This window comes from Exophiala dermatitidis (assembly GCF_000230625.1).
Source record: "Exophiala dermatitidis NIH/UT8656 unplaced genomic scaffold supercont1.2, whole genome shotgun sequence".
Taxonomy (NCBI): Eukaryota; Fungi; Ascomycota; class Eurotiomycetes; order Chaetothyriales; family Herpotrichiellaceae; genus Exophiala; species Exophiala dermatitidis.
The window spans coordinates 764,480-792,265 of NW_008751647.1; the positions used below are offsets into that span (position 1 = coordinate 764,480).

At 52.0% G+C, this 27,786-nt stretch overlaps 10 protein-coding genes across 10 annotated transcripts; 4 read left to right on the plus strand and 6 right to left on the minus strand.

The window, feature by feature from the left end:
* Window positions 1-541: 541 nt before the first annotated feature.
* HMPREF1120_01780 (MFS transporter, SIT family, siderophore-iron:H+ symporter) lies at window positions 542-1,439 on the plus strand (the record flags this gene model as incomplete). Its single annotated transcript, XM_009155804.1, has 2 exons — window positions 542-1,080; window positions 1,115-1,439. 2 exons carry the CDS (start codon window positions 542-544, stop codon window positions 1,437-1,439), a joined length of 864 nt encoding a protein of 287 aa, XP_009154052.1.
* Window positions 1,440-2,052: 613 nt separating this feature from the next.
* Window positions 2,053-3,435, plus strand: HMPREF1120_01781 (uncharacterized protein; the record flags this gene model as incomplete). Its single annotated transcript, XM_009155805.1, has 4 exons — window positions 2,053-2,341; window positions 2,396-2,833; window positions 2,981-3,151; window positions 3,212-3,435. 4 exons carry the CDS (start codon window positions 2,053-2,055, stop codon window positions 3,433-3,435), a joined length of 1,122 nt encoding a protein of 373 aa, XP_009154053.1.
* On the minus strand, window positions 3,419-5,840 carry HMPREF1120_01782 (flavin containing amine oxidase). Its single transcript, XM_009155806.1, has one exon. The coding sequence runs from the start codon at window positions 5,669-5,671 to the stop codon at window positions 3,821-3,823; it is 1,851 nt and encodes a 616-aa protein (XP_009154054.1). The 5' UTR covers window positions 5,672-5,840; the 3' UTR covers window positions 3,419-3,820.
* A 238-nt stretch (window positions 5,841-6,078) lies between these two features.
* HMPREF1120_01783 (dynactin 5) lies at window positions 6,079-6,803 on the plus strand (the record flags this gene model as incomplete). The annotated part of the gene is made up of 2 exons (XM_009155807.1): window positions 6,079-6,120; window positions 6,180-6,803. 2 exons carry the CDS (start codon window positions 6,079-6,081, stop codon window positions 6,801-6,803), a joined length of 666 nt encoding a protein of 221 aa, XP_009154055.1.
* Window positions 6,804-6,942: 139 nt separating this feature from the next.
* HMPREF1120_01784 (uncharacterized protein) lies at window positions 6,943-8,067 on the minus strand (the record flags this gene model as incomplete). Its single annotated transcript, XM_009155808.1, has 1 exon — window positions 6,943-8,067. The coding sequence occupies one exon, from the start codon at window positions 8,065-8,067 to the stop codon at window positions 6,943-6,945; it is 1,125 nt and encodes a 374-aa protein (XP_009154056.1).
* Window positions 8,068-9,032: 965 nt separating this feature from the next.
* Window positions 9,033-9,902, minus strand: HMPREF1120_01785 (uncharacterized protein; the record flags this gene model as incomplete). Its single annotated transcript, XM_009155809.1, has 1 exon — window positions 9,033-9,902. The coding sequence occupies one exon, from the start codon at window positions 9,900-9,902 to the stop codon at window positions 9,033-9,035; it is 870 nt and encodes a 289-aa protein (XP_009154057.1).
* Window positions 9,903-13,905: 4,003 nt separating this feature from the next.
* HMPREF1120_01786 (G1/S-specific cyclin PLC2) lies at window positions 13,906-15,225 on the plus strand (the record flags this gene model as incomplete). The annotated part of the gene is made up of 1 exon (XM_009155810.1): window positions 13,906-15,225. The coding sequence occupies one exon, from the start codon at window positions 13,906-13,908 to the stop codon at window positions 15,223-15,225; it is 1,320 nt and encodes a 439-aa protein (XP_009154058.1).
* Window positions 15,226-16,297: 1,072 nt separating this feature from the next.
* On the minus strand, window positions 16,298-17,819 carry HMPREF1120_01787 (uncharacterized protein). Its single transcript, XM_009155811.1, has 2 exons — window positions 17,017-17,819; window positions 16,298-16,873 (listed from the first exon to the last, which is right to left on the minus strand). The coding sequence occupies exons 1-2, from the start codon at window positions 17,506-17,508 to the stop codon at window positions 16,349-16,351; spliced, it is 1,017 nt and encodes a 338-aa protein (XP_009154059.1). The 5' UTR covers window positions 17,509-17,819; the 3' UTR covers window positions 16,298-16,348.
* Window positions 17,820-18,288: 469 nt separating this feature from the next.
* On the minus strand, window positions 18,289-19,497 carry HMPREF1120_01788 (uncharacterized protein; the record flags this gene model as incomplete). The annotated part of the gene is made up of 1 exon (XM_009155812.1): window positions 18,289-19,497. One exon carries the CDS (start codon window positions 19,495-19,497, stop codon window positions 18,289-18,291), a length of 1,209 nt encoding a protein of 402 aa, XP_009154060.1.
* A 3,235-nt stretch (window positions 19,498-22,732) lies between these two features.
* Window positions 22,733-25,164, minus strand: HMPREF1120_01789 (uncharacterized protein; the record flags this gene model as incomplete). The annotated part of the gene is made up of 4 exons (XM_009155813.1): window positions 22,733-22,878; window positions 23,002-24,497; window positions 24,576-24,608; window positions 24,692-25,164. 4 exons carry the CDS (start codon window positions 25,162-25,164, stop codon window positions 22,733-22,735), a joined length of 2,148 nt encoding a protein of 715 aa, XP_009154061.1.
* Between the last annotated feature and the right edge of the window lie 2,622 nt (window positions 25,165-27,786).

Genomic DNA, 27,786 nt, shown 5'->3' on the forward strand with positions numbered 1-27,786 from the left:
AAATTCGATTTCCTACCACGGGCACTCCCTCGTTGACGTTCACTCCTCCACGCACAACCAGGCTTTGTTTGGGCTGATGGAACTTTTCGAGGAGCCTCCAGGGTTTTTGGGGTCAGCTCCGGGATCGGGGCCCCCGGGACTGCCATGATGATAGCAGCCCTGTGTGGAGGTGACGAACGAACCTGAGTGATACTTCCAAATGGGCCAAGGAGAACAAGGCTCGGGTCTATCGCATTGGCATCGCAGACTCTGTCTTGCATTGTGTGTACGTGGACTACTACTAGTTAAGTACCCGCCCATCCAGATCGCTGGGTAAGGTATGAGGAGAGACTCAGACCCTCTACATACATAAGAACCAAGCAGGGCTGCCGAAGACGACCTATTACTACTACTACTAGCCCTACCCTGCCCTACAGCAAAACATCCTTTTTCTGGTCTCGCTGTTCTCACATCTCAGTGTACTGGTGACAACCACAACAGGTTGTTTCAGCCCCAACCGGCAACGGTGCCACATGGTTACAGCTCGGGGTACATTATTGCCATGTTCGTGTTGGGCGGATGTTTGCTTATTGCATGGCCTTTTGTGGAAACTTATGCTCCACGACCGCTGGTGCGGATTCGAAGCTTTTTCACGAATCCCGACATTATTGCCCCGGCGGCCATTCATTTTGTCGATCAGTTTTCCTACGCCATGACATATACGCCTGCGTTCCAGTGGGTCGAGGTGGTTTATGATTGGAATACCTCGGACGCCACTTATTTCTACTACACGCAGTCGTTGTGTCTGGTTGTCTTTGCCATTGCCGCGGGATTTGCGGCCAGCATGACACGCAGGTACAAATGGGTGGCCTTTTCAGGCTCTTGTATTCGTCTGTTGGGTTTGGTATTGATGATCAAGTACCGTGGTGCTCATTCTTCGGCTTTCCAGGTCGTCATGCCACAAGTCATCCAGGGTCTGGGTGGTGGCTTGATGACCGCCAATCTGTTGGTGTCTGCTCAGGCTTCGGTGCCTCATGACGAAGTGGCCATTGTTACTGGATTCATGCTGTTGGTTATTGAACTTGGTTCGGCTATCGGTTCGTCCGTGGTTGGTGCCGTCCAACAAAACTCTCAGAGGCCAACTTCATCACTACATTGATCCCGTTGTCGGCGGAAACAGCACGGTTGCAGAGTTGATCTATGCCCAAGCTGCTTCGGGTCTGGCCGAGTATCCGCTGGGATCACCTGTCCGGACTGCCACTATCAATGCCTGGACCGACAACATGCATCAGATCTTGATTGCCTCGATTACAATTGCCGCTGTCAATATTCTCACTTGTTTGGGTTTGCCGGACCGGGTCCTGAGTGATAAGCAGAACAATGTCACTGACGAGCCCGTGTCGATTCTGCCGCCTACAGCGGCGCTGCCACGACGTCCTCTGCCGACAACAACTGCTTAGATCGGACTGTGTCATCTTGTGGACCGAAGACCGCCTTTGGACCGGTTATTCGCTTCGCCGTCAAGAAAACACTGTATAGTATGGACAAGGCCAGCACGGCGAGAATGGTATGGAAAGCGTGTCCGGTGAAAAATAGTAAAGAAGCCACGGCCTAGTGCGACATATACCAAGCATACCTTCTGTTCTGTTCAATATCGCAGCACAATACTTTGTGAGGTTCAGTGTCCAGCTGACACGCTCGCTGCCTGATCACTCCGGTATTCTTTCTTGTGTTCAACATGTGCTTTCTCTTGTCACGCATTCACTACTCTGCGGACCCACATAGCATGGCTTCACTTGCAAAGTTGGTCGCGGTACAGGTGGTGAAGTGTACAGGCTCGGCGACACGTCCTGAACACTAACTCGTCACTTATTCACGCGCGCCGTTCTTATTTCATTTCACATCAATCTGAAAGCAAAAGCGCAACTTGAACGCGTTCAACAAATCTTCATCTTTTCCACTTTTGTTACTCCGGTCCTCCATTTTGGTTGTCCAGTGCAAGTCGAGCCTGAGGATTATTCCATTCTCTTTGTTCTTTCTTCATCATCTCATCACTGACTCTGACACCCAGCAATGGCAATGACATTGGCAATAGCTCAAGAGTCTCAACAGGACATTCTGCAAAACTCGGAGATGGACTTGGAAGTTGAAGTGACAGTGAAGCTGAAAATGAAGTTGAAATCGACAGCAACAGTGCGAAACACACCTGAAAATATACTCGAGGCGTCGTTCTCTCTTGACCACGCTGGTGAGCCCGAGGATGTCACTGTCGTGGACGTGGTCGTCACAGACAAAGACTCCGGCGTTCCTGCCACTGGCTTCTTTTCGGTCGGCGACAGTGTGGCTGGCATGTCTCTAGGCAGTGTGTCAATCGCCCCGCAGTGGTGAAGCCATAGACTGACTTGGATCTACGAAGGACACGTAACCGAGAGTGTGCTGGACATTTTTGAACACGCTGGCACTGCAACTTCAAATCGATATCCACTTCGGTCCCAGCACTCGAATCTCAACAAAGAGAATGAGTACGCATTGACATCTGCCGCGGCGCAAACCACAGTCGGGCTACCGCCTAAACTACCCAAGGCTGCGGAGCCAATTGCCTTCAAACTACGCTCGCGAAATGTTCCCATGAACCCGGTCACACCAAGAACTGGACGTGGGATCTCGAAGAGGGGTTTGAAAAAAGCTGCAAAACGCGCGGCGAGGAAGTGTGAGACAACTCTACCGCCGAAGCCAACACCAAAATCTGCAAAAGATCATGATGATGTACCTGTCGAAAAGATTCAACGCCGCGAGCAAAAGAGGTGTGCCGTTCGGTTCGAGAATCATCCGAAATTCGTCAAGATGGCTGAAAGTATGTTCTGAGTTCTCCTATCCACCTTAGTCTTTCTGTGCGATAACTCTCGTATCAAAAGAACCCATGTCGCCTGCAATCCTTCGCTGTTACTGGACGTATGGGTTCTTTCTTGTTGTGGCTCATGGCTAACAAATTGGTCTCCAGGCGATGGTATCACAGCTGCCCTGGAGCACTTTGGCGCAAACGCGGAACGCAAAACAAAGAACAGGCTCGACAAGGCATCCAAGAGGCGATGGCAAAACATACAGACGGGCGAAGGAGGCTCTGAGCAGGGGGTTATCACCGACGAGGCGAAGATGGACGATATCACTAAGGGTAAGTCCTTGAGTTCCTTCCTGTCCGTCAGTCAGCATCTGTAGACACTTTGTGGGACAGGTGGCAAGGGGAGAAATGGCGAAGAGAATGCATTGCCAGCATTGTCTTTTTACCCTGCCATCTCTCCCACTGATGATGCCGATATGCGTTGGGTCGTTCTGTTAGTCTCGTCTCAGCCGGCGGATTCTGTTTTGGATTTGCCTCAGGTCAAGTCCACCACTAAAAGCCATGACTTGCGAAGTCATCGGAAGTACACAAGGAAAGGGAGAACAGAGGCTAATTAAGTTCTACGTCGAACTTACAGCGCTCGAAGGCATTTCAGCACATGCACCAAACCATGACACGCGATTCGGCACCGACAGAGACAGACGCGAGAGGAAAGATTGAGTTGGGTTCGAAATTGCATGATTGCCTCGGAGGGTGAAAGCCTTGATCTTCAGTTGCTTGGCGTCTTGCGATTATGGACTCGGAACTGGCAAGAGCTGCTGCACGCCATTGAGGCAGGAGCAATGGAACAAGGCTAAGTGTCAAACTAGAAGCCAGGCCTCACGAGTCACGAGTCAATACCCAGTTCCTTGGGTTCCTTAGGCCAGGTGGTTGATTGATCATTCAGTTTCCCAGCTTAGGCTTAGGATAGAAGGCCATCCATCAAGCAACAAGAGTGTTCGATCAGAAGGCCAGCCCAGGCCCAGCCATATTCACGCCTTTCGAGTTCAGTCCATCGAGATCCTTTTTCTGGAGTGTCTGGCCACTAGTCTCCGCCGGCTGACCCAAACCGGCCTCATTTTCATTGACATCGTCGGGAACGTCGAGCCCATACTTTGCACAAATCCTCCTTGCGACGCCTTCGCCGCTCCACCAGGCACCGGTTGTCGTGCCCAGCGCAATGAATGGCGATGTATGTTCGCCAGCAAACCATAGGCCGCGTGTGTTTATACTGTTGCGATCCCCGGAGTTGTCCCCACCGTTCCGCATCACTTCAATATCCTCATCCCCTTTCTCCAGTCCGACTTGAAAATTGCAGTAGCTTCCATTTCCGGCCAACCGATCGTTCTGCCACTGCGTCATGAGCAGCGACGTCGGAGTACAAGTTTTGTTTGCTGCAGAATAGTTGGGCAGTTTGCTGTAAAATGGTTTGGCGAATGCTGTGAGCACGGCATTGTACTCGGCCGAATGGGGTTCAAGATTCTTGATAGAATGGACAACGTGGGTAGCACAGGGGCCGTAGATGTAGAAGAGGAGGGTGGGGTGAGAATGTGGAGGGAGTAAATGGGCTAGAGAGACGACAGATTGGTTCCACGGTTCGGAGGCCGGGTGAGGGACATAACTTGGGTCGTGGAAATGGGTGAAGATGGGATATGGAAATTCGGAAGGTGAACTGGAGTTGGAGTTATTGAGATCATCCTCTGAGGTCGGGCTGCTGATAGCCCTAGGGGAGCCTTCGCTGTGTGATTTGAGCCAAAAGGCCTCTGGAAACGTCACGTACAACTTCTCCAGGCGGCCGTAGTTGATATGCTCTATGGCCTCAGCCAATCGTGGCGGTAGAGCCGGTGTGAAGGCAGAGGTATGGTTTCGTTTCAGCCATCCCAAGGGGCATGTAATGACAACCTCGTCGAATGACAGTTTCTCGCCTGTCGACGTTGTCAGAGTGACTTTGTGAGAGGGTCCATCCCCCGGGTTGATATGTGCTGCTGCCGAAGTGTCAAAGTGGACAATCTCGGTTTCAAGCCGAAGGTCGACTTTATCCGGATCGGTCGCCGTACGAGCCGCTTCCTTCAGAATCTTTTGGTATGTACTGGCCACAAAGACGTTGCCGCCATCGACACATTCCTCCAGGAAAAAGAACTTCAGACTCTGTGTCTCGACCGGATCACCCACGAAAGGACCCCACATCTGGCCTTCATGGAGCAGATCCTGCCGTTTCCTGTCGTCAACGCCTTTCATCTTTGATATTCGAGATTTGAAGTAATCAAATAGACTCGTCTGCGGGTCAATCGTCGCCGAGTGCTCGTCCGAATACTTGAACGCGTCCACCACAAATTCCCAGATCTTGCCGGACAGCTCCACGGCTTCGGCATCGGGGCGTCGCGTTCCCCCCGTGTCGAACAGTGCTCCGTCTTCCTCCGGTTCTATTACTGTCGTCTTTGTCTTCTCGGCAAGCGTCATGATCGGGTTTCCTTTCGTCCCGTGGATCCAGTTTGGCCCCATGTCCACCAAGTGTCCGCCGGACTCGACCTGATGCACACGCCCACCCAGTCGGTTACGTGCTTCAAAGAGCGTCACATTGACGCCTGACCGGGCTAGGACGTCGGAACATCGAAGTCCTGCCATGCCAGCGCCCACTACCGCGACGTGCGGAACTCGGGCATTTGCACAGGTAAAGGTAGTTGCACCGCGCAGTGCTTGTTGCATGGTTGCATGATCTGGATGTGATGTGGATGTGGAGTTGGGCCCGTCTGCACGACCATGCTGGTTGTGGTTGTGTGGGCTGTTGGCAAGGTCTCGCGATATGCGAGACATGTAACCGCCTAGGTAAATAAATATCTTGCTCGATTCGCGCCCAAATAGGAAGAGAGCAACGAAGGAGGCTGTCAGTGGAAAGGTCAGTCTTATAAAATCTAATCGAGGAAAAAGTATATTGTCTACGAAAATAGCGTCCAATATTAATATACAACGTTGTATAAAATCGATGACAGCTGTTGTTCGTTCTCCCACGTGGGAAAGCCGCAGCCTTTATGGGTGACAAGGCTGAGTCACGTGTACGGGGACCACCTCCAACTTACTAAGCCGTCGACAACAATCAACAGTCAACCAGTTCAAGCTGCAACACGTCGTTTCGTGAGATCCTGTTTGTCCAGCTACCAGTACTTCTCCCGCTCGTACGAGCTGATCAGCTGTGGTGCTCTCCTTGCTACACAACATGTGACATGCCTCCCAGGCCCGCCGTTCGTGGCGAGTACATCGAGACAGTAAGCCCAAACACTCTCCATCATCCGCGACGAAAGAACGCACCTGACAGCATTGATAGGAAACCGGCAACAAGATCAGTCGCAAAGCGAGCGTCCTCGGGCCCCGACACATTATTCTGGCAGGAAAATGTGTCATCCAGCAGGATGTCGTGATCCGCGGTGACCTCGTCCGCCCTCCACAACCCAAACCCCCAGCACAGCAGAGTGATCAGAAATCCAGCAGCAGTCCCGATCAGACATCGATACATCTCGGGCGCTATGTCTTCATCAGTCCCGGCTGCACACTCCATCCTCCGTCACGGTTGACCACGGTTGCGAACCCCAACGGCGGCGAACCGCAGCAGATCATGACATACTTCATGTTGAGAATCTCTGATTATGTCTACATCGGCCCCAACACGCATGTCAGGGCGGCAGAGATCAAAAGTAATGTCTACATCGGTGCCAATTGCACAATTGGGAACATGGTCATCATTAAAGACAATGTTAAAATCCTCGACGGCACCGTGCTTCCTGCGAATACGGTCTGGGCTGGCGGTACCGTTATTGCAGGTAGACCTGGGAGGGTGGTCGGAGAAATTGGTGAGGGCTGGGCTGCCAGTACAACTAGTGGCTCGACCGTCGACGAGGGAATCGGGGTCCGGAGTAGAGAGAGATGGGCAGCCGTTGGGAACAAGAGATGAATTCTGAACAGTTGTTCACGCCTCATGCTAATATTACATATCACGAACATTTTCCGCAAGCGACCCGATTGATACTCCTGTATCGAAGTCCCAATATCACCATTCCAAGATTTCCCAGAAAAACTCAACTCCGCAATGTCTACACCCACAATGTCGCTTCCGACGCCATTGTCCATCTTTCCGACTCCGATGCGCAGCCAGAGCCATGTGTCCCTGTTCCAGTGAAATACCGACCTATGATCGAATCATTGTAACGGTTTCCGGGAATCGGCTGTTGCGATATATATTCATCAGCCTGGATTCGATGATGGGCTGGCCGAGGACATTGTAAAGTGTCTGTCGTGATCTTTTTGTCTGCTTCTCCGTACTGAAGCCAAGGTTTTGAAATTGTGATGTCGCTTACAGGATGGCTCCTGAGCGGGTGCGGGTGCGAACGCGGGTACAAGCTATTTCGTGACGTTCTGTTTTCGTCGCCGACGCCGACACCGCCGCGAGATACTCTTGGAGCCAGACGGAGACTCGATTTATCCCGGCCAGGTTCTCGTTCTCGTCGTATGTTGAGAGGCGCTGGGACGAGACTCATGTGTTGAAACTCCGTTGGACTCAATTGTTGAGAAGAAAGAATGTCCTCAAGAAGCGCTGCGATGTACTGATCGTCAAACAGCGAATACTTTGCAGAGCATCCTCCGCCTGTTGCTTCAAGTTCCACAATCCTGATCTGTTCTTCCCACTCTGCGCTATTCTGTGAGGAGGAGGATGCGGCAGCGCTCACGACATTCTTTCTTTCATTTGCATTCAATGGGCTTGGGCTGTTGTTGTCTGGAACAACCTCGACAGCATAACCACCAGAGTCTGTGGCTTCTGCGAAATCCGTCATTGCATCGTCCTGTTCAAGCTCCTCGGCAAACCTCTTGACGCTACTACTTCCCGACCAACCGCGATTGAATTTGCAGTCGAACATATATTCGGGCGTCCCTGCCGCTGCGTTGTGATACTCCAATGGGTTGTGTGTGCTGTTGCTGCTGCCGTTTTCCCGAACCCGATTATTAGGGCAAATCCGCGGTCCTCTCTGAGCCTGAGCCTGAGCCCCGATTTCCTTTGGCTCCTGGTGTTGGTGCTGGTTCCGGTGCCAGTCTTCGTCTTGATCTGGAGAGTGATGCTGGTTCTGCCGCCGGTACCTTCTCCACCAGAAAGTCATGAGTGTGATGATGGCCAAGATGGTGAGCGAGACGGTGCAGAATGCAATTGCTGCGGCGTCATACATCGAAGTAGGGTTGATGTTTCTTGTTCTCTTTTTCTCTGAGGGCCTGTGTGTGTATGCGTGTGTATGTGGTATTTCTGTCTCTCGCCATCGGGACAGAACGCATAGATATAGAATATTATATATCGAAAATCGGTCTCGCCCACAGTACCTACCTAGGTATGTAGGTCTTGTACCGACCTAGTTTCAGTGCCTACGTACCTCTTCCTGAGACAGCGAGCCAAACGCTCTGTTGGCCCATATTCTATCATACATCCGAGACAATAACCGAAGGCAAGACATAATGAGACATCGGACATAGTCGCAAGACAAGGCAGGACAGGCCACAATATCAATCACGATCTCAAAGACAAAAAGCTATGATCAAGGACATTAAATGGCACATAAAGACATTTGAGTCAAAAACAGGCCCAGAAACTGAGGAAATAGCTTCAAAATATCCCAACTTGAAGGTTGTCAACCGGGCTACTAGCAGATAGGGAGAAAATATTCGTAAAAGGTCCGACCCACAACGACGAACCAAAACAAAACACAAACATGAATGTGAATCCCCATCCTAATCCCTCCAAGAGAAAAAGTCTCCTATATCTTTTGATCTCGAATATGGTATCATTCCATTATTGTTGGAACTGATGCTTAAGTGTGCACTGAGACACCGTACTCCCTTTTCGTAAGTCTCCCCAGTTTTCCGGCTGCCAGGAAGAGATCTCCGTGCTCTGTAGCCAGCCAACTGCCTCGAAACTCCCGACATTACCCCAATCACGATCTATAACTCTTCTTTCAGCAATCACCAAGACGTACCAAATCCAAATCCAAATCTGAGCAAATTCGAGTCATCCAACCCAACACCGAACAAGAAGCATGAAAACACATCGTCGTCAGGTCATTCTTCGCAGGCACTGTCGTATCCCAGATAATCTTACCTAGTTCGAGGGTTTCCAGCTGCCTGCCGGCCAAACCGTGGTGTCCTACTGGAACGTCCTCAAGATCGGGTATCGTCTCTCAAGAGCCAGTGCTTGACGCTCCCTTCTCAGCCTTTGATGAGGTGCAACCCTCGCTCTTTGTGGCCGAATGATGGGAGTGGCTGGGGGGTCGAGGACAAATGTCCGTTGTCTACGGGCCATTGCTGGTGTTGCCGGTGCGGCTGCCGATGGCATCGGTGTCGTCATTCGGGCCTCTGACGCGGGCGTAGGAGCCCGTGGTCGCGGCGTCGGCGGTGTTGATGATCGCCTCTCTTCGAAACCAGTTCTGGAACTAGTATCGGTATCTTCGGCAGCGAAGGCATTCTGTGCTTCGACTGCTGCGTTTCTTGAGAAACTTCGACTGGTCCCGTACACTGGGAGTTCGACTTCCTCACTGCTGGCATACGGAGGGGGAAGTGACTTTGACGCCGACGACCCTTCGGATATGATGGTTGCGGTGGATGAGGGGCCCGCTAAAGCGGAACGAGTATCGCCGAAGTAGTGATAGACAGTAGTGGTCGCCCTGAGTCTCGAAGAAGACGCAACCGTGGCACTGCTGTCGGCGTTGAGAGCGGACGGCGGAACCGGTTGTCTCGCATACCCTGCCGCGGCAGGTCGAGGTGCGGGTTGTGGTGGAGGGTAGATGGGTTCAGGCTCGTACACGGGTGACGATGAAGCCGAGCTCACGATGGAAAGCTCAGTCAGGCTGGCGTCTGACGGGGTGAGCTGCCCTTCTTCTTCTCGCCTCTGCCGGGCGGCTTGTTGCCGTTGCCATCTGATATGCCTGATGTAATCTCGAGACCAGAACAGACCTAGGAAAATAGCACAAATGATGCATAGCATCAAAATACCAAGAAAGGGGCCCGAAGTACCCATGATTCGAGAAGTGGAAGATCAGGTTGGGGGTTTATCTCGTCTTGCCGGATATTGCTTGTCGGTGCTATCTTCGACGGGTTGTTCGAAGCAGCAAAAAGTGCACATTCGCATTTTTGGGGGAGTACGAGAGACCAGGGTGCAAAGATGGCATAAATAGAAAACAAGACGAAGATGTACTAACATTTAGCAACAGGTCCTCTAGCAGATCACTTGGTGCAAAACTTGGCGATGCCAGAACCTGCCGATGGTTGAACCTTGAGGACCACGTACCAAACTTTTGCAATACTTCGCCTGTAAACAGCGCAGTGGTGTTGGAAGATCTGATACTAGTGCCTCCAGAAAGTCTGCAAGAATCTGGTAGGACTCGCTGATCCAGAGGTTGCGTATCGGCTTGGCTGGCCATCACATTGCTTGTTCCAAGATAACCCAAATGAGCGCCCGGTTGGGACTAGTATGGCAAAGTTAAAGTCGCGAACAGCGTGTGGGAATCGCGAAGACACGTGAGCAGACAGTCAAATACTCGAGAGGCCCAGTCGAGTGCAGTATAGCACAAGCGTCGGTTACTGTCAAGATGAACCATGTCGTAGGGCACGATCGCCCCGAAGAGCGAACAAGAACCATAAGTCTGTTGGCTTACCTGTGACGGGTCAAACATTGACAGTGTATGAACGGCTGGAAGCACAAGGTCGAACGAGAGAACGAGAAACAGTGCCATGCTGACATTCTCACACAGCCGGGTGTGAAGAGAGTTCAGACGTCTCGGCTCGAAGTAGGCGCCGAGAGAGTTTTGTACTCACAAACAACCAGTATGATGGTACCGATCCACTGGCATAAGACAAGAAACATTCATAGGCAGAGCATCTGTTGCTAAGCTTCCCTCTAAGACCGAGGGCGCTCATGTGAGGAGTGGAAGCACGCGCCATGAGCATGACTCGATCATCTGCCCTATAAGCATGGCTGGGCTGCACAGTTGAAGTAATCAGCCAGGCAGTGGTATCGCAGGTCCAGACAACGGCGCATGGCAATAATCGTCATATAGACCGCAATAAATGAAGCTGGGAAGCCATCACTGACCACATCAGACCATCCCAAAGGTGTGGCACAGACAATATGCCAGCCACATGTAGAGCTTGGACATTTTGCTGCACCGCCACGGCCAACGGTTTGTCCGTGCACGATATTTGCGTCAATGGTCGAGGCCGTAGAACAATTGGTGGCAGGGTGGCGGCGGCGATGATGCTGGATATTGAGGTGCTGCTAACATGTCGGGTTATCGAGACGATGGCTATCCTCTAGGAGCTTCGGAGCTTCGGAGCTGCCACAATGCTGTCTATGCAAGTCGAAATAACTAGATTCTTGTACAAGGCCGGATTAGGAATAAGCATCATGGTCTCGTAGAATTTTGTTAGTGAGGGAATGTGTTCGGCAAGCTTGCCTCTGGGGTTGGAGGCAAGGACAGCAGCCGGTTTCCTGCCTGAGCAAGGTCAATTATGAACTAGGATATGACAACGTGACTGGCGGGATGTCTCTGCGATGATTGACATTGAATTCTTCAAGACCTTGCATGAACCACGACGTGTAGCACCGAGGCTTCATTATTGCATTGCTGAGTGTGGCCGAAAAATGTAATTGTATGCCTGAAGCCAGCCCTTGTGACATCTCCCCATATGACTGGACATGAATGCAGATCCAGCAGGATAGATTCTAGTAAAACTGGCGTGTCGCGGGGAAATGCTACCGTCGGTGGCTGTGCTGTTCGATCTGCCGCACGACAAGTGGCAGCGTGGCAGATTTGCGAGGGATGGACGCAATGGAAGGGATTGTGAGACCATCAGGAGGTACAAGCATGTGGGATTCTGCGCTGAGACAGGACGCTTGACCAGCATCGAGTGAACGGCTTGCTTTGGCGTCTTGTCTCCGAGCGAGGGATGGAACGGCATTGCAGCCAGGACTCGCGAGTCGAGACGCACAAGGAGTGTCGCGCGCGTCGAGGCGAGAACAGGTTGTGAGAAGCAGCTGTTTCACCAGTCAGCAGTCAAGCCATAGAAGGCTTGAGGCCAGTGACGGACCCGGATGGCGAGTGGCCCACGATAAATACGCGAGGGAGGGTCTCGAGGGCGTCGGGAGGGTCTGGTCGATGGCGCGTTGCGAGTGTCTTGTTGACCCTTGACAAGGGGCTTCCTATGGCCCGCCAGTCACGCACCCGCCAGCAAGAGTGTGTCAGGCGTGTCGGGCGTGTGTCTCGCGCCGTCTGCCAATGAATGACTGCGTGTCAGAGGACTTGGCCACGGGATGGATCTGTTCAAGATTTCAACTTGCAGTCCATGTTGGGCGCGGTGGGCGGTGGGAGGTATCGAGAAGGATGGCCTCAGATGAACGAGATCGACAGGTAGAAGACTGGTACGTTGTAGGCAAGTGCTGTAGACGAATAACAGGACACAGTGACAATAGCAATGTCTATAGCAATAGCAAGTCCCAGTGATGCGGTGTGTGTAATAGTATTGCGAGAAAATACCAACGATTGTGTAGAGCTGCAATAATCGCTGCCTGCCTGCGCCCGATGCTGCCACCTAAGGTTCAGGTACTGTAGGTGACTGCGCCGGCATCGATTGTCCCCCTGCGTTGGGTGCATCTCCTGTGTTCTCCCTCTACAACAATAATAGTTCAACAAACGGTATTCGTGTTCAAGCCACAACACCTTCGATCCCTTCCCGAAGCAGTCCATGTGCCCTCGGATCAATGGCCATCAATGGTCACGACTCCAGGTCATCCAGCAAGGGATTGACTCCATCACCATGGGACCAAGCCGCTCGCGAGATGGTACCGTCTCTGCATCCTCGCAGCCGCCGCCCAATCCGCACACCCTCTTCGCCAGCCGCCAACACAGGGCGAAACACCTCCCGATCGGGCGTGCATTGCATTCTGGCCACTCTGGGCCAACAGCCGTACATATCTGGTGGCATTCTGCATTCGTTCCCATTCATGTCCACCTCAAGCGCCCTTTCCACACTCCGCCCCAAACGGTGGGCATCCTAACTCACTACTAACCCAGCCCTTCAGCAGAACTCATAAAGCCTCTTCATCGCATCTCTATTGCGGATCGATCTATCTCTTCTTTCAACTCGACCGTGTCCAAGGGGTTGAACATTAGTCAACCAGATCCTCCTTGACTCTCTCTCAAACAACCCTGTCACATTCTCTGGGGCCGGCCTCCACACCTCTCAAGCCTCTTCGAGCCCTCGGAAGTCCTCCACAAATCCTCCTAGAGCCCGAGTCTGGTTCCTGCTAGCAGAGCTGCTGGGTCACGGACCAAGTGAAAGAGAGAAAAAACGACAGCACCGACATCCATCAGCCCCCTGCTCCCCGTTCCAGCCCCTGACCACCCGACAAAAGCCCAGCCAACGACCAAAAAGGAAACCCTAACGGCACACAGCGCGACCATCCGTACCCCGTACCTGAGCTTATCGATCGCCTATCCGCTAGTTACAGGGCCCTTATACCTTTTGGTACTCTCTGACACGGGCCACCCCACTGGCTTGCAGTTGCGACATCACTCTTGTGCACTGTTCAGGGGACTGGCCAGACACTACGCGCCTCTCCCTCAAACACAGGAGCTGCATCCTGGGCCGTGCCTAGGAATTTTTGGGCTATCCGTTCTCATATTCGGGGATATTCTCAAAAAGAGACGCTCAGACCTCAAGTGACCCCCATCCTGCTGGTCAGGACTTCACAGATCTGGTCGACTAATACCAACCTCCTACGGCTGTCAAAAGGCTGTCGCAGTGGTCTGTCAACTTCACTTCAAAAAGTCGTTCACGTTCACTTCACGGCCTAGGCAATCGATAAGGGTGGGCATTGAATCCATAAACTCCTGAACTGCCTCACCTCGGTCACTACTTCGACTTTCATTCTCTCCATCCCGGTACTTGAACTCGACTTCAGTCTTATTGACGGTCTCGAAGTCGGTCTCAACTAATCTCCAACAACCACAACCACATCCACCATGGAGTCTCATTACACCTTGGCCCAGAATCGGGCGGCTTTGGAGGAGTTCGTTCGACAGCCTGTCCGGTCCTATATGGTCCAACATCTGGCGAAGCAAGCCTCGCAGGTGATTCGATGTGATCCAGAACCGAGTCCAGGAAACAACAACAGCCTTCCTACTCCTCCCTCTACGCCTCCTCACCCGTCATGCGCAGCCTCGAGCTTACCGCCCTTGCCAACCCTCGAACAATTCATCAACTCCCTCGTCAAACAGTCGTCTGTTCAGATTCCTACCCTTATGACCTCTTTGGTCTACCTCGCTCGTCTTCGGTCCCGGTTACCGCCCGTGGCCAAGGGAATGCGTTGCACAGTCCACCGCATCTTCCTCGCTTCTTTAATATTGGCAGCCAAGAACTTGAACGATTCAAGTCCGAAGAACAAGCATTGGGCACGATACACTGCAGTCAAGGGGTTTGATGGGTTTGGATTTGGTTTGGCGGAAGTGAACCTCATGGAAAGACAACTCTTGTATCTTCTTGATTTCGACACTCGGGTAACGGAGCAAGATCTTTTCGATCACTTTGAGCCGTTCCTTGCCCCGATCCGCTTCCAGATGGAACTTCAGCAAGAAGAGGCCGAGTTGGCAAACCTACAGCGTGTCTGGCACTCTCATCAGACCTCCTACGACTCCAACATCTCCTTGCCCCCTCCAGCTCGAAAGGAACATATTCTACCCAGCGTAGCAACACCACCTCCAAGAGCCACTGGTGTCTACGACTCACCCGCCTCTTGCGTCGACGAGGAAATTGCCTACGGCCGCTACCCGCTCACCAACAGCAACAAGAGCTCTCTGTCATTACCGGCACCCAGTCACAGACGCTGGGCCTCGCCTTTCCGCAATCATACCAACAACCGGTCCGTATCACCACCCTCGATCCGGGATTTGCCTCCGTTGGTCCCGTCGAGCAGATCAGGAACCATGCACGGTCACTCCAGCTCTCGGTCTTCTTCCATGGCTCCGTCGCTGCGATCTCGGTCTTCATCTATTGCCCCGACATCGCGGGGTACGCCATACAGTGCTACATCAGGCCATGATGACACGATTGTGGTGGTGGATCTGAGCCAAAGCCCCGATGCCTCATACCACATTGCTTACTCCAAAGGCATGACAGTATCACGGCCCAGCTTGAAGGGTCATCAGACTAGCTTTCAAGGCGAGAGCCAACAGCCGGCCAAGAAGGTCAAGTCCGAATCTGGGATGGGCGGCGTCATGGCCAGATTATTCAGCACAGCCACCAGCAACTACAGACTCGGAAGGACACCTGTTCAAGTAGCCTAGGAAGCTCCGAGCGCGGCATACGTCCTGAACCAGTCTCACTCTGCTGGAAGAAAGCGAAAAAGACCTGCTTAATGACGACGGCGTGACCACTGGACCGACTCCAGATTTCATGATCTACGGCAATTCTTCTCTAATGACATCCATTCTGCTTTTACAACATTGCATGGCGACGGCGTTTTTTCTTCGGGATCAAAACAGCAATTCATGGGATATGAAGGGTGAACAGGGCCAGATTGATGCCCTAGTTACCCGATGGGAGGTTTCGGGACACAGTGTACAAACAGATTTATTGCGCGAGCCATTTTTTTGCTCTCGATGCGTGGGTGGAAGGGATGGGATGAGAATCATACTGGCAGTCCATCACTGCAGTTTGCCACCAGGTCGAAACGAAACTCATTGGGGCTGGCTTCAATGGGTTGAGAGTTTCGTGCGGATGGCTGCATCAATGTTTAGATGTGACACGTTGGCGATCCATAGGTACTACAGTACTAAGAGTGCCTCACAGGCATTGCACTGGAGGAGCAAGCCCAATAGGTATTGCTCATTCCAACAATCAAATGGACTTTTTTGCCAGTGACTTTTATTTTTTTCAGTAATCAAGTCTCCTTCTTCTCCCTGTCACTCACGAGTACTTTCTTGCTTTACTTGCTCTGCTGTGCTTGCTTGCTTTGTCTTCCTTCGAAGGCTTTTACTGTCCAGGACGAGTATTGGGACGTCCGTCATCCAACCGTTACGCCCATGCATGATGACCTCCTTTGATTTACTACTGGCTAGCTGCATGGTAGACGCATCGGCATCGGTGCGGTGCAGCGTGGCCCCAGGGAGTGAGTGAGTGAGTGAGTGACTGAGCGGAAAGGAAGAGTGCTGTAGCTGTAGCTGTAGCTGTAACTGTAAGTAACCTGCCTGGTTACAGCATGTACCTACTGCTGCTAGAGCTGCTGTACAGGCTATACTTGTACTTTAGACGAAAGGAATAAAATTCTCTGCTTCTCATCAACCAAGGTCAGGCATCGGCGATCGATGGGTCCCAAGTTCGTATTTTAAGAAAAGAAGACCAGAGCATATGCAAGAACCGAACACTAATCAAATGGATTAGAGTCAAATCGAATTCCATTGCCTCGATTTAATTCCCCTTCTTAGCCTCTAATTGATGCTGATGCTGGTCTTTACTAGCCCCCTTCGTCTCAGACACCAATTGCGGTGCCACTGATGCTACTTCCTCTCTCTCACTCAAATCAATCCTCCTCCCCACTCCCCATCTCAACCCACCCGTAACCAATCTCCCCACAACCCAACCGAGCACAACGCCCCAGAGCACCGTACACGGCCACTTCTGCCATTCTCGATCCCAATCCAGCGCCATGGGCACAGCACCGACCCATCCGCCGACCATACACCCGACTGTCCCGGCCCAGACGCCCGCTTCGTCAAAGGGGAGCCATGCTGCGGCTACGTCGCGCCAGGCCGAGGCAGAGACGCCGTGGGTATAAAATAGAGGTAAAAAGCCGAGGATGGATACATGCATCGCGAGGAGGAGGGTGGTTGGTAGCGAAGAGGTCGGGTAGAGTGGTGCGCCGAGGACGAGGGCGATGATGGAGAGTGGGAGGGGTGGGAGGGTGAGTGTGAGGATTAGAGAGAGGAGGGTTGGCTGGTAGACAGAAATGGTCAGCTATTAGAACATCCTCATTCCATCCAAGCTTAAAAGGAAAAGAGAGATAGATGCGGATACAGTAGGAGCCCATCGGCACATACACGGGGTCAAACATTGAAGAAATAGATTCGCAGACTCACCATAATTCTTCCCCTCCAACTACCTCCAATCCCACCACTGCCGCCATGATGGAGATGGTGATGCTTCTTCTTCAAACTGCCTAGTCCTGCTCCAGAAACACCAGTCGACCCTCCTCCTACTCCTGCTACCGTACCTTCAATGCCAGCAGTCTTTCCAGTTCCATTTCCACTCCCACTACTCCACGACCCAGCAGCAGGCAAACAAACGGCACAAAACACCGCCTGACCAACACTCACAACCACCAGATCCACAAACATCGTGTGAAATGGATCAGGATCCGCGTAGACCAGCGTCGAGGACCGGAGGTAGTAATATGCCGCTATGGCGAAGGTGTGGGCGAGGCTGTACTTCTTGGCTAGAGACCAAGGTAACAGAGGGATTGGGTTTGTCGAGGGAGTGAGGAGACGCGTCGAAGCGCTGCTAGGCTTAGGTTCAGTGGTGTTCGCTGCCGCAGCCGTCGCGGGGACGATATGGTGTGCGACTGAGGACATGGCGCAGGCTGGTCGACACTCGCAAGGTTCGTCCTATATTGGCAGTACTAGGAGGGACAGTAGAGGACCGCCGCGCAGGAGCAGCACAGCAGGATTTCGAGAAAGAAAAGAATGTTTCGCTCCAGGGGCTGTTTATGCCATTGTAGCTGAATTTGGATCACCTGGATAACCTGAGTCAATGAAAGAGAAATAATAAGCTGAACAAGTTGAGTACCATTAGATATTTGTACGTAGCGGCCAACTACCAACAAACGCATTGGGAACTTCAAGTACGAGTCCGAGTCCGCGGTCCTCCAATCGTGTCTTGGCAGCCTCGTTCAGGGTCTCAGCCTTCCTCAGCCTCGTCTCCAATTCCAGTCAGCCACAGTTCAGCCTCAGGGGCTACGTCACATTTATTTTAGAGCCCAGGACATGCCAGCAAAATCACGAATATTATTTTCATGGTGGATGACTTCAGATCATGCACAAATGATAACAAATATCTGCATACTGCTCTTGGACACCGAGCTCATATAGTTGGTCCTCCTGGGACTAACGTGTCCAGTACAGCACAAAAAAGGCACCACTGCTCTAATTCCTAACAAAAAATCTGTCAAGGTCTTCGTCCGGGTATCTCGACCACTCCTCTGGGAATTCGTCCAAGTCGGTACATATGGCCTCGTGAAACAAAGTAACTTCCAAACATACGCCGAATGCACAAAAAGCCGTGTATCGTCGTGTTGACTGTAGAAACGCGCCCTGATCGAATCCTAAATACTGTCTGGATTCCTGAAAAGCCACTCATATTACAGCCATTTCCACAGAGCCTCTGGCGGTTTCAAAGGTGTTTCTGCTCTCATTTGGCGTCCCGTAGACATCTTTGAAAGATTGTTCAGTCTCGGTATCGGGATCCGTCCCACTGAAGCGCGAAACCTCCGGTGGCGGATGGTTCATCTGAAACCCAGGAGAACGGTGTAGAGTTCGAGGTGTACTGGTGTTATGTGACGACTCGGGACTGGGTGGGGAATAAGCTTCTCGAATTGTGGCGTAAATAGGACTTCGCATGCCGTCCAGTTCCTTTTGCAATTCTGCGACCTGTCTTTCTAGGCGTTGACGCGCTGCCTTCTCTTCCTGGATCATGCGGAGTAATATTTCGGAAGAAACGGGGAAAGAAGAGGCGGACGTGCCCTGAGACTGCTCTGCCGACCTTCTGCTGGGATCAACTGGCCGGATGGTAGCGGTTGTTGCCCGGCTTGCCCTTTGGGAAGGGTGCGGGTCGCCCTCAGGTGAAGGCAATGCCGATTCACCAGGAGAAGCCAAGAATGTGAACGCAGTTCCTCGTGCCAGAGGAGCAAAGTATCCGAAATCTGGTGATGATGCTGAAGCGTTCATTTTATGTATGTTGTCGTCCGGGAAGACGCTGTGTATCGACCCCAAATCGAAAGCTTGCGAATGCAACACGGGTTTCGTTATGTTGTTCCCTTGCAACTTGGCAAGCGCATATTCAAAATCAATGAGTTTTACTTCCAAAGTATTGACTCTGTCCTCAATAGTGGTCGAGTCCCGGGCTGGGCAATTAAGTCCGAACTCGAAGCTCTGCAAAGGGTGAATGCCGCCCGGTTGTTGGTCAGATTCGACTGCTGAACCAAACGAGTTCAGAATATGCTCTGGGTCAACAGCGATAGACTGTCCGCTGTAAACTGGGACAGGGTTCTGTATGGCACTATTTCGCCAAAACGCTATCTCATCTGCCCGATCACGATTTGGAGACGAATCAATCCCTTCCTTGCGCATGAGGTCGTTGAGCGCATCTGCACTCTTTGAGCGACGGTTGAGCTGTCCGTCGGAGACACAGTCTTCTTTTGGCCATTTATCAGATAAAGATGCTTCTTTTGCAGACGATTTAACCATTAGTTGGGCCAGTCGTGAATCATTGTCCTCAAACACTAAGCTTGGCAAAGTGTTGCGGCGCCGGCGCCGCGGTGGACCAGTAGAGCTAGGTTCAGCCATTTTGGATTCTTGCTGCGTGGAGTGCGATCCGAGCGCGGCTCTCCGCGAGGGAGGTGCTGGCTCCGATGTCATCTGAGCGTGTTGCTCGGCGACTGTATTGAGTTGTCCATGGTTGTGGTACTGATGAACGCTTGAAGAGATGGGTGCGGATCTGTGCCGCTTGCCGGAAAACATACGCTTCAACACGGCACGAAGACCTCCAGTTCTCTTCTGATCAAGTGACACTTTGGAAGGCATTGAAGACATAGAACGCGGCAAAGTTGATTGCGCCAGAGAGTTTCGGGCTCCAGCGTAAGTCTGGGCATCACTGGCATGGCGAGCACGCAGATCTTGGGTCGGGGAACTCCTTTCTAGCCATGTGGCATCGCCCGGTTGATGTCCGTAGCTGTGGAATGATCTCGTGCCGGGCTTTGAGGCTCTGAGGCTGTCTCGGGGTTCGTCGAATGGTATAGGATCAGATATCTTGATATCACCCCTGCGCAATGCAGCGCTAGTGCTGGTTACACCTGATGACAGTCGTGGATGGTGATCCGTTGAGCGCATTTTGGACAGTTCGACGAAAACCAGCAACTGAGAACGCTAAACCGCGAAGCATCAGAATTGAACGAATGGAGCTGAGTAATTGCGCATCATATTGCTGCGATGCGATGGGTAACCTCGTTCAAACGTGATAGTCCACCGTCCGTAATATCAGCCCCTGCAGCGGGGTATCCGTAGGTCAGCAACTCAATCGCACCTGGAATGCCACCAGCATGACAGCAAGAACAGGTTTCGCTGTGCCCTTGATCATAGCCCAGCACAGGGGTGAGCTCGAGTTCAAAGCAATGCCCTATGGACGACGTCGGCTAGGGTCGTAAGAGAGGTTTTCAGGCTGTCATTGGATTTTATGGGGGAAACAGACAATATTCATTTGATGAAGCAGCCAAAGATAAGCTAGATTCGGGAAACAAGGCGGCGACCGGCTGATAGAAGGGAAGAAGTACGATAGGAGCCTCAAGGAAGCATAGAGGTTCAGAACGCAGTCGTTGCTTCGCTCGATTATAGCCGACGGCGGGCAGAGGCAGGAACAATCTGCTGTCTGGAAGCGAGCGTATACACTGCACTGTACAAACTCACCGCAAACTTGAAGCTGTTTGCATCCTCAAGTTGTGGACGGTCAGAAGATCAGAGGACCGGGGTTGGACGATGCTAGTCTGCCACCCAAAAGGCTAGAACGACAGCATCATGACAGCCACGACAGCTGGACATGTCCCCGCTGGTCGCAATGAAGGCGGACGCTTTTGGCGTTTCAGCAGGGACGGGGGACGTGGATGGAGGGACGATCGAGCGAGATGGTGTGAAGCCAGAGGAAGCCAGGGGCACACGAAGAGGAAGAGTGGGAGACGGAGGCGTCAAGCCGGTTCAAGGCTGCCAGGCTGCGGGCCAGTGAGCGCAGAGGCGCAGCCTGCTACTGGTACTACTACTAGTAGCTAGGACTAGTAGGGTTATTAGCAGTAGTATGTAGTCCGGAGAGTCTCCTTATTTTTATCTGACTGATTCCGTGGCGCAGGCACCTTACAGTGGCAGCCATCAGTCTAAGCGGGAGTCGATGATAACAACACTTCGCCCATTCTATTTATTCACCCTCGCTAATATTATTGTGCTGCTACCCTGTTACGCTTGTGGCAACGATGCTCCGAAGCATCCAGGCATTCCTGTCCAGCTCAGGCTGCTCAGGATATCTATCTCAAGCAACCGACGGGCCGCAATACACCACATTGTCTCTTCTGATGGAGCCACCTGATCCTCCTCTATCTGAAGCAACCGTCCAATCCGGTTTGTTGGACGGGACGGAGCGATGTCGCCTCTTCGTGTCCATCTTTAGGGCCGTCTCCCACGAAGCAGGGGTCTGGTGGGGATGGCACATTGGCAGTAGATGCCCGCCATTCAGCCGTTCAGCCGTCCTACCCTCCTAATCGCCAGCCTGTCTCACCAACATACATACATTTTACGTGCGAAAGGGAAGAGAGGAGAAACACTATTGCTTTGTAGAGCAGAAGCCGGTATGCATCAACAAGTCAAGAGTGGTCCACGTCCTCGACCTGACTCCTCCGCGTGTCCAATCCAGCCTACTATTTACTGGATCACCCCTGAGCCACGCAACACTGCAAGTCATCTTAGCGTAAGACCGGCCACAGGGCGGTTACAGGACGGCCTCTAGGCTTGTCTCTCCAGACTCGACGATTCCTCACATCGCCGTTTCGGAACTGTCCGTCCAATCTTCACTCCTGTAGCAGAGCAGAGGGCCACGTTTCCTGTCGTGATGGTTGGAAACAGTTGTCGAAAGAGCAACATCTTGTCTTGCAAAAAGATCGATTCCTCACCGAGCTGGGCCAGTTCCAAAGACTCCAATAGTGAGTTTTCAGGAAAATACACCCTACCGATCCGCTCGGCGTTGTTAGCCAATCGTCCAGCTGCCACGACATTCAATTTCCAAGTTCGCCTCCTGCTTAAATTATGGTTCAAGCTTCGCTGGCTTGCCTCAACGATGCGTTTTGCTCTCCTTGGCGCGATTCCTCCTGTTATTGGCTAGCCATCTGCATGCCTGACACTTGTTGGGTACAAAGCTGATCTTGTCCGGCCGGCTTTGGAGCTTTGGAGGCTCGTTCATTCGACAGGTTATGCTTTGTCCTTCCTGCACTGGTTGTCGGCCTGGAACTTTTGTTCTCGTTCGACTAGACGTTGAGTGCTGTGTCTGTATTCCGCCAGCCTCTTGTCACACTTCACAACATCACGAGAGGAGCACCCTGGTAATAGTCGAGTTCAAAGCCTTCTGTCGTACTCAGCTGGTTCAACCGCTGCGATCCGGCATGAACCATGATCCCTTCGCTCCAGATTACATGCATTGACAGTCACGCGAAGAAGGCTGTTGAACGGATTGACTCTGCTTGGTAACGAACTTCGAGCAACGTTGCACGAAAGCGATACTCGGCATATGGAGGTTCTGCGCCTCCATTTGCAGGAGACACCGGTTCATTCGCTGGAGAGCTCCTACGTCAATCACCACGTTCGTACTTGAAACGAGTTGGGCCCGAACTCTCTGCCTGCGTCAGTCGTTTCAGCAGCGGCCAACACAGTCAGCCGGACCATGAACTGCCTTTCGGCGACACATCCACGCTGGAAGCACTGACTTTGCGGATCATGGTGTTTTCTAACACTGTCGCATCTTGTCATGGCTGGTCCAAAGCAGTAGACTCTATTCCAGGTCCTGAAGGTTAGGGTATCTGAGATCAGCATTGTCCTCGAGGAACTTCATCCACCTCTTAAGAAATGGACTACCCCTGGACACTGTCTCTGAATCACCGATCACGCACAGATGTCGTTTCGGTCGTGTCATAGCCACTGTTCGCAGGTCAGCCATTGTTTTCGGCGCCTGGTCTCCGCATATGGAACTTTGATGGTTGTCTCGTGCAAAGCACAAATGGCCAGGGACCAGTTCGAATCGACAGTGGAGCAGGTACTTACCGTTCAATCTCCGTTTTTCGGCCAGGAATCCAACCTGCTGCTCAGCATTGCTTCTGACCAGGCTTACAACAACCGCTTCCTTCTCACGTCCCTGAAATCCATCCACACTGCCAAGTTCAATGTTGGGATACCTTGTCTTTAGTAGAGAGCTAAGAATGGCAAGCTGTGCATTGTACGGTGTCACAATTGCGATGTCCTCTTCTTTCACACCAGCCTCTATGAGATGTGTCACATGCATCGCGGCCACAGCTGCTTCCGTTTCATTGCTCTTACTATCGCCGAGCAAAACGGATTTGTGCACCTGGCCGCCTGAATCATCTTCAGTCTTTTCGGAAAAATCCCCTCCCTGGGTATCAAAAAATACCAAGGGTTCGGTGGTGTCTTCGGTTGCCTGCACCTCGTAAGGCAGCTCTTTCAAAAGTCGTGCCTTGACTGCGTCTGCTGCAACCAGTTTTCCGTCATACAACTCATCACTGGGGAAACGCATGATCTTCTCGTGCATACGATACTGCGTGTTCAACAGTCTCTTGATGCCAGAACCATGAATTGCCAAAAGTCGGTCAAACATGGTCGTTTCCAAAGACCAGTTCTTCGCCGCTTTGATTTCTTCATCCTTGATGGAGAGCTTCGCCAGCTCATCCTCTAAGCTTTTGATCTTGGCTTTCTTGTCTGCTTTGTTGTCTTTATTGTCAGCACTTTTAACGGTTGGAGGCAACTGCAGATGATCGCCTGCCAACACCAGCTTCTTTATGCCATTACCACCAAAGACCAGGGGAATCCAGCAGTGGGGCTCCATGGCTTGACTAGCTTCATCGATGACCAGGACATCAAACTGCTCATTGCGCAATTGATGGCTACCGGCACCATGTAGTGTTGACAGGACGACCTTACTGCCCTTCACGAGGCCATCTATGCATCTTCCCTCCCGCTCACGGTATTCCTTTCTCAATTCCTTGAGGTCGGCATATATCGCACGGCGTTCACGGCCATTGCGGGTTTTTCTTATGGAGGCCTGCTTTTCGTCCATTTCTTTTCGCACATCACTTACGATTTCTGCAGCCTCGCTAGTTCGGGTAAGAATCTCCAGAGAATGATTCAAAACGCTAGGCAAGAGGCGGGCTGGATGGCCTAGTCGAACAATGGGGACATTGGGGGCCGTTAATGCCAACCTTTCAACGATATTATCCACGCTGATATTGCTGGGTCCACAGACCAACACCCGCTGGCCCTGCTTAAGAAATTGCAAGATCAATTCAATCAACGTGTATGTCTTGCCTGTACCAGGCGGGCCATGGATCAGAGCGATCTCTGGCGAAGAAAGCGCAAATCGAACGGCATCTTGTTGCGAATCATTGAGGGTGGCATCGTGAAACACGATGTCCTTGGCTTGTTGTGGGTCCGGTGCGCCTGGAGAAGACAGGCCCAAAAGCACACGCTGCAAAAGGGTGTATGACGATTCAGGTGTTTTGAGCAGCTTTGTCAATGCTTGATTCATCCTATAACAGGTAAGCATTGCGTCACCTAACCCAAGCCCTCACTTTGGAGATCTTAGCCTAGGTAACCGGTAGGATTACCTTTTGAAAGTGACATCGTTTGCAAGCTTGACCCTGAAAGGTACCACGAAGGACTGTCAGCCCTACCACGAAGGATTCTGCGATCAGCGAAAGGAGGATGTCATGTCATAACTCACAACCATAGCTTCCCATCAGGCACGGCTTCGACATCATCACTTCCCCCTTCCTTGCCCAGGGCGACCCAGACGGCTCTCTCGCCAACTCTCGTTACCACACCTTCGACCCCTTTGCCTTTCAATTCATTGACTTCCTTCTTCTTGGCCGTGCCCTTGGGCATCTCCCCAAGCCTGACAATATCGCCCGTGCGGATTCCATGTTCGGGCAATTCACCCTTTGAATCCTTGTTAATGACGGCAGAGTCGAGTCCAAGTTCCACCACTGAACGGCCGCCGAGCCCGGTCTTCAGGGACTGTATTGACAAGCTGAGAATCGCGAGGCCTGCACGTGCAAGGGTGCTGGGTGGCGTGGATGACAGGAGGAGAGTGGTCTCGGCAACCTCAGCGTCTTGCTCAATAGAGAGTAATGAGATCAGTGTGGCGAGAAATGCCGATGGTGGCAGGACGGTATGTTTCCCAGTCATTGTCGCCATTGCTCTGAGCGAGTGAGCCTCGGCTCGTCGAGGCTATCGTATGCGGTGTATGGATGGGCAACAGTGGTCGAGGGCATGAAAGCTTTCAGAGAGTGGTGGTATGGTTGGCTAGTAGTCCTTGGTCGATAGATGATTGTATGAAAGCCCGTGCTCGTAGCTCCACCCAACAACAAATAATATTCTCTTTTCGAACATCTAACGGTGGAGAACTGACCCGACTCGGGGCTCGAGACCTCCAACTGGGGATGTGACTTCCGGAGACTTGGTTAAGTTGGGCCTCAACTGCCATACATCATGGATGACGGACTTGGTCCTCAATCTCTGGCAAAGGATTGGTACGGAAGGTGAGGCTCGATATTCTTACTCAAAGAAATGCCAGTGTAGGACTCGGAGGACGTGAGAACTGACAGCTTATTCTGCCTGCTGCCGGAGACAATTGATTGATGAGAATTGACTACCTGGTAGGCTCCAAGCGAGCGGAGTTCTTGGCTTAGACTATATTGTGTAGGTTGTTTGTAGTTCAGTTCGATAGTATTCAAGAATGAGTCGTGGCGGTAGTACCAAAAGGAGACTTTTCGCCGGGAGGTGGTTGGTGGGATGGGAAGCCGGTACCTGACTTATGTAATCTCGAGTCTGTGCAGATTTCGGTTGCCAGTGCACTGGGGAAATATTTATCCGGAATCCGTGCGGAAGAAGCTTCCGAGGGCTGAATTTCAACTTTAGGCGTGAGTTTCGAGTCCAAGGTTGCTTTATTATTCCGCTAATCCCCGAAACTCACGCCTTGGCTCTCGGATGATCTGTTTCTCCGTTTTCCGGCAGTGGCGTTTTTGCCCGTGTGCCAAAAGTTCCTTCTGACGACATACTCCTGAATCATCGACCTTTGCATTACAATGTATTGTTCGAGCTCACCAAAGTAACTTCGATGTACCGGAGTATCCTCCTATAGTGGTGCCTCAAACCAGACAATCTGGATCGCTTCCATTGTATCAACTGCCGATAGTTGTGAGCTCTGGATCCGCCGATGCTGAAGGGACTGAGAACCTATTCACAACGAAAGCCAGCAAGGGCATGCCTGAGCTCAAGAAACATCTGGCCAGGAACTCCTTATGGAAAAATCTCCGTCTTGACCGTCGGTCGATCAGGCCACGTTATGGATATGGTCTATGCGCTTCAAGAGAGAAGATGGACTCGGCATGGGAATAGTCCGTATGACGAGCGGTGCGAGGTGAGTCTATGGTCACGGGCTCGATCTTCTGAGGCTCCTGGTGGTCAAAGCCTGGGCCCTTCGTGGTTCGAGCTTCGGAGTCGAATGATGCAAGTATCGTTGGTCGAGACATACACGTTCCAAAGACAAGCCTTTCACAGGTCTGCGACATACTCGTGAGAGAGGCCATCAGGGATGTCAGTGCTTCAAAGCAGCGATTGCGCTCGTCGCTTATTGGTTTATACTGTCAGAATCTTGTCATTGGCAATGGAAGTTACTTTCTACGGCGTGCCTCGTCGTGGTTAGACCACCTCGAGCAGCATTCTGCTATTTGGTGACCGCCTCGCCAAAGTCAGTCAAGCATCCATCCAGCCATTGAGAATCACTAACTCGCTATACTGTGGAGACCAGAACTACATCTGTGCGCCTGGCAAACCAGTTGCATTGGGGTGGCTGATGCACCGTTATGATGTGTGCTAACGGACGAACCTTAGAGTCCAGACTTGTGGCTAAACCGCTACCGAGAGTCCTCGTCTTTTGTGCCCGAGAAACTTTTACCGAGATTTCTTTCCTGGCCAAGACGATTTGCAAAGGAGTGATGCAAGTTTTGTTTGGCCACTGGGGGAGCTGTGGAGACCACTTCCGTAAGGAGTAGGGACTTTACAGTTGTACCGAAACTGTGCACATCGACCATTTCTCCAATATGTGGAGGACTACGGGTTTTAGTGGCATGGGCATTTCTGTCCTGATGCAAGATGAATCGGTGAGTTTGGGCCCTGAAACACCACGTTTTCTTGTCGCATCTTCTGTCATCAGCATATCTGTTTCCATCATCAGACGAACTCAGAGAAGATCGGCATTTCTGTGCAGGATCGGCGGCTTCTCGAAAAATTGTGAACTTCTGTTCTTCGGTAACTGTGCGTGCGAAGAGCAAAGCTGGTCGTACAACGGTGGTCGTACAATGGGGTCAGGGACGCAGCCTGCCCCGTGCGGGTTTGTGGGTACCCTCGTATTTGAGGAGGCTTGCGGGAAAATCCACCGAGGCCGTTGAGGGTGGACCGTGCCACAATAGCGCTGCTGCGCTAACAGGCGCCCATTGCAAGATGGTTCATCGCCAAACATCATGGTCTGACCGTGCGTTTACGGACATCGTCGGCAATGCTACGAGACAGCTCATACTGTGACGGCGAAGTCGTCGTGCAACTATGCGCTGGCCCCTTCCCTGAGGGCCTTCCCCTTGGTCAGGCCACTGGCATTCCCCCACTGACTCCATCATATCATGGTCGAAGGAGATACTGTTCTATAGTAAGGCAAAGTTCAATATGACGTTCTAGACTCCGGCATGCCGACCTTGCGTCCTCCTGGCCATACCGATCCCCTCCACCGATGTCCCGATATGGACGTCTTGGACGTCTACC

Coding starts and splice junctions, on each gene's coding strand:
- HMPREF1120_01787 (XM_009155811.1), bottom strand. CDS start 17,508: ATGTCCTCAGTCGCACACCATATCGTCCCCGCGACGGCTGCGGCAGCG. Junction 16,874..17,016: donor GTTGGAGGGGAAGAATTATG/GTGAGTCTGCGA, acceptor TCTGTCTACCAG/CCAACCCTCCTCTCTCTAAT.
- HMPREF1120_01782 (XM_009155806.1), bottom strand. CDS start 5,671: ATGTCTCGCATATCGCGAGACCTTGCCAACAGCCCACACAACCACAAC.